General features: G+C 35.5%; 1 protein-coding gene across 1 annotated transcript; it reads right to left on the bottom strand.

Moving 5' to 3' along the window:
* Positions 1-970: 970 nt before the first annotated feature.
* On the bottom strand, positions 971-2,307 carry LOC133336888 (odorant receptor 13a-like; the record flags this gene model as incomplete). The annotated part of the gene is made up of 5 exons (XM_061545162.1): positions 971-1,027; positions 1,089-1,349; positions 1,414-1,521; positions 1,638-1,737; positions 1,813-2,307. Coding segments are annotated over 5 exons (1,021 nt in total), but the record flags the coding sequence as incomplete, so codon positions are not given.
* Positions 2,308-5,248: the final 2,941 nt, after the last annotated feature.

Genomic DNA, 5,248 nt, shown 5'->3' with positions numbered 1-5,248 from the left:
CGAAAATTGGGGGTACCCTTATATGGGGGCTATCCGTAAAAAGGGACCTTTATTTATAATTTTTGGTAGGGAGATTTGCTACCCAATAAAAACTCAAAGTACCAACTTTCAGCGAATTCAGTTAAAAAACGCGCTCAAGAACCTCAAAATACCGAAAATTTTGGGGTACCCTTATATGGGAGCTATGCCTATACGTGGACCGATTTTCTCCAATTTCAATAGGGTTCGTCCTTGGGCCAATTAAATGACCTGTGCCAAATTTCATCCAATTCGGATCATAAATGCGACCTGTACTTTGTTTACAATTTAACATGGACAGACGGACGGACGGACAGACGGACATGCGTAAATCGACTCAGAAAGTGATTCTATGCATATTCTCAAAAGGAACCATGGGTCTATCTCGATTATTTTTGCCTGTTACAAACATATGCACAAAGACATAATACCCTGTACCACAGTGTGGTGAAGGGTATAATTAAATCGGTCCAAAATATATGGGAGCTATATCCAAATCTGGACCGATTGTCGCGAAACTTAACACACATCATTCAAGATTTAATTCAGTACACTATGCCAAATTTCGTCCAAATCTAAAGATATAGGGACATATATAAATCTGAACCCATTTTCATGAAACTTAACACACATCACTCTAGACTCCATTCAGTACGCTATGCCAAATTTCGTCCAAATCGGAAGATATATAGGGACTTTGATACATCATTTACATCAAATCGGACGAAAATATATAGATGGGAGCTGGTAGAACTCAACGACATTTTTAAACGTTTCAACAAAAATATATTCGGGGAAAAAATTAACAATAATCTATGCAAATGTGGGGCATCTAGGACCTCACATGGTCGTATATTTAAAAACAATTTAATTCAAATTCGTATAACATATTTGGTGTTTTCAAATTTATTATTTAATTGTCGAAAAAGCGATACAAACAAATCTAAAATGTTTATTTGTCCATAAATGATTTTAGTAGCGCAAAATAGGAAAGCGAATTTGATACCACCTGAGAAAGAGTACAAATTTAATTTAGTAACATTTTACGACATTTAAAATGATTTAAGTACCCTATTAAAACTTTGCAATGATAACACAGTAAACTGCATGACACTCAATTGAACTGGCCGGTTGCTACGCATTATCATAAACATCAATTTTTGTCGAAAATTACGATTGGCTGGATAGTAACTTAACTCTTTCCACAACGGCAGTTTCATATTCAAGGATTCTAATTCCAAAATTTCGGGATGTAAAAAGAGTGGGGAATTTTTCGATAAATAACCACCTTCCCAATTGCAGGAAAATAAATAGAAGGCAGTATCTGTTGACTAAAACCAAGCATTACAAAATGTTATAAGAATCTTTCTTAAACTAATTGACCGTTCCACATACCTGTGTTATTAGTAAATTTCCCAATTTACATACAACAAATAATTGCCCAATCACCGCCAAAAAGAACATTAGAAATTTCATAAAATCACCAAAGGAACTTCGACCGGCCTGAAATGAAAAATCGGTATAAAGTTAGGGAATATTTTGAAATTCTAAAAGAGTTAGCGATCGTGGATTAGCCTACCAAGAATATTTCACATGGTGCATAATACACAAATACTTACAATTATGAACTGGAACCCCACAAAACAAATTAAAAATGTGGACGTGGAGTAATTGGCGAATAATGGAAATGAAAGAAAATTTTCCAATTCCTTGCAAAATCTGAAACAAAAAAAATTCCTTTTATAGCAACTATCTTACTCCACACCAATAAGAAAAAATCCCTTGTTTTCTTACTTTATTATTTCTTTGTGCCGTGCTGCTATTCGATGCAAACGCTTTGTATACATCTCCTGCAGACAATTCAATTTCATGGAATTCTCAGAGGAAGGACCACCACGGCAACCACCATATCGCTTCAACCACTCAGCATGACATTCCGGTATGAGACGTGCAATATCAGCGTGTAAAATCTCAAATTGTCCTGCAACAAAACTTATAAAATATGCCAACAAGGCATCGATGGCATAGAAGAGCGACACAACAATGTAACCAACATAACTCAGAAAGGCGTACGTAAAAATATAATTCCAATAGCCCTCCACGTCATAGGGAAATACGGTGGGAAATGGAAAATTTCTAGTTGTACTTCCTACACTGTGATCTTTAGTTATGTAAATGATTATTGGATACGAGAGATAGATGACTAAACAGACCCACAAAAACAGTGATATATACAATGTTGGCTTAGTACGACGCACTGCACGTTTATAAATTTCTGGATGGACATCTCTGGAAGTAAACAAATTACAGTTTTAAAAAATATATTAGCATAAATGTACGGGAAATAAGACTTCAATTCTCAAAGGATATACATATTTATTAACAAATTACAAGGAATCAGTCGGTATTGCTGATTTTTATAGCCTCCACCATAGTATGGAGGGTATATTAATTTTGTTTTTCCGTTTGTAACTCATCGAAATAATCATCTCCGACCCTATAAAGTATATATATTCTTGATCAGCGTAAAATTCTATGAGCCATGTCGTCTGTCTGTTGTAATCACTCTAGCGTCTAAACGAATTGAGATAGATCGTCAAAATTTTGCATAGAGTCGTCTTTTGTCTGCAGGCAGGTCAAGTTCGAAGACGTTTAGGCATAGCTCCCATATAACAGTAGTTGTAGTTCCTACACAGTTTTAAAAAATATATTAGCATAAATGTACGGGAAATAAGACTTCAATTCTCAAAGGCTATACATATTTATTAACAAATTACAAGGAATCAGTCGGTATTGCTGATTTTTATAGCCTCCACCATAGTATGGAGGGTATATTAATTTTGTTTTTCCGTTTGTAACTCATCGAAATAATCATCTCCGACCCTATAAAGTATATATATTCTTGATCAGCGTAAAATTCTAAGACGATTTATGCATGTCCGTCTGTCCGTCTGTCTGTTGTAATCACTCTAGTGTCTAAACGAATTGAGATAGAGCCCCAAAATTTCGCATAGAGTCGTCTTTTGTCTGCAGGCAGGTCAAGTTCGAAGATGGGCTATATCGGTTCACGTTTAGGCGTAGCTCCCATATAAGGATACCCCCCAATTTTCGGTATTTTGAGGTTCTTGAGCGTGTTTTTCAACCGAATTCGCTGAAATTTGGTACTTTGAGTTCTTATTGGGTAGCAAATATCCCCACTAAAAATTATAAATATAGGTCCATTTTTTCGGACAGCCCCCATGTAAGGGTAACCCCAAAATTTCGGTATTTTGAGGTTCTTGAGCGTGTTTTTCAACAGAATTCGCTGAAATTTGGTACTTTGAGTTCTTATTGGGTACCAAATAAACGTACTAAAAATTATAAATATAGGTCAATTTTTTCTGGTACCCCCCACATAACGGTACCCCTCAATTTTCGGTATTTTGGGGTTCTTGACCGCGTTTTTCAACGGAATTCGCTGAAATTTGCTTTATTGGGTTCCTATTGGGTAATAAATTTCTCCACAAAAAATTATGGATATAGGTCCACTTTTTCTGATAGTCCCCATATAACGGTACCTCCGCGTGTTTTTCAACAGAATTCGCTGAAATTTGGTACTTTGAGTTCTTATTGGGTACCAAATAAACGTACTAAAAATTATAAATATAGGTCAATTTTTTCTGGTATCCCCCATATAACGGTACCCCTCAATTTTTGGTATTTTGGGGTTCTTGACCGCGTTTTTCAACGGAATTCGCTGAAATTTGCTTTATTGGGTTCCTATTGGGTAATAAATTTCTCCACAAAAAATTATGGATATAGGTCCACTTTTTCTGATAGTCCCCATATAACGGTACCTCCTAATTTTCAGTATTTTGGGGGTTTTGATCGTATTTTTCCGCCGAATTAGCTGTAATTTAGTATTTTGAATTCTTAATAGGTACTTAATCTCCCCACAAAAAATTATGAATATAGATCCATTTTTTCGGATAGCCCCCATATAAGGATACCCCCAATTTTCGGTATTTTGGGGTTCTTGAACGCGTTTATCAACCGAATTTGCTGCAATTTGGTATTTTGTAGTCGTATATGGTAACAAATCTCCCTACCAACATATAACCCCCTTGTTTATATTATTTATATTAAAATAGTTATCTGATTTGTTACGCGTTTTAATTTTGGTTCTAAGACTCTGTTGTAATCATTTCACCTGTGGAGGATAGCGAGATAAAAAATTAGAACGTAAGGTTCGATAATGAACTATAGCCGCATTTAGACCTAGCCCCTGTGTGGAGGTACCAGAAGAAGTGGACCGATATTCCCCATCTTCGAATTTGAACTAAGTTTGGAAGAAATAATAAGATGTGCGAGGTTTGAATGAAATCCAACTTTACTGGAACGGATTTGGTCCAAAGAAACATGGGGTCTAGAATCGATATTTCAATTAGCCACAGTGTGTAATTATCCATTAAAAATTACTGAATTTTTTATTATGGTTTACATAATCCCTTTTTATTGGTCCACTTTTTGGTTTGTTCCCCATATTTTCATTTCTAGTACCTGTCAGTACATCTATGGTGGAGGGTATCCAAAGTTCGCTTAACGCTTTTTCGCTTGTTTCAATTTGAATGTTTTTCCAGATCTGGCCCATTTTTCGACAACTTGGAAATTAAATCAGATTTATTTCAGATTTTATGGGATGTACTTTGTTCCAAGTTTTCATCTGATTTTATGGAAATGGTGTACCAAAGTGTACCGTATTGAGACTAGAATGATGTATTTTTAGATTTATTCACATCAGTTTAGATTAAATGTACTTCTCATATACATTATTATACCCTACCCAACTATGTTGCCCAAAAGCTCGTAACGCCACGAAATATTGGTCCTAGACCCTCCTTTTAGCTATATCTCGACTAGCTGTTGTATGTATGTATTTGTATTTATGTATGTGTTTGTCTATGTATTTATCCATCACCACAATATGGAAATACAGTACAGGCCAGGTTCGGTTCTCCCCAAATAGACTCCTACTGTTTTGGTAATGATCCGTTCATTTACAGGAACTCAAATGGACCAAAAAAATATTTGTATGCATATTTTGAGACGCTCTAGAGATCACAGATATTGCCCGAACAACACGAAATTAGACATAGAGTAGAGGATCATGGTCCGTTTTATGATAATAGGTCAATATTTAGCGATTCAAATGACCCCAAACTTTTGTGTGGAAAATATTAATATTTGCATC

This window comes from Musca vetustissima, unplaced genomic scaffold, assembly GCF_032173495.1.
Source record: "Musca vetustissima isolate MV318-11 ecotype Yass unplaced genomic scaffold, APGP_CSIRO_Mvet_v1 utg122850, whole genome shotgun sequence".
Classification (NCBI taxonomy): Eukaryota; Metazoa; Arthropoda; class Insecta; order Diptera; family Muscidae; genus Musca; species Musca vetustissima.
The sequence above is the reverse complement of the archived record's forward strand: the minus strand, read 5'-3'. Positions and strand labels throughout refer to the sequence as shown.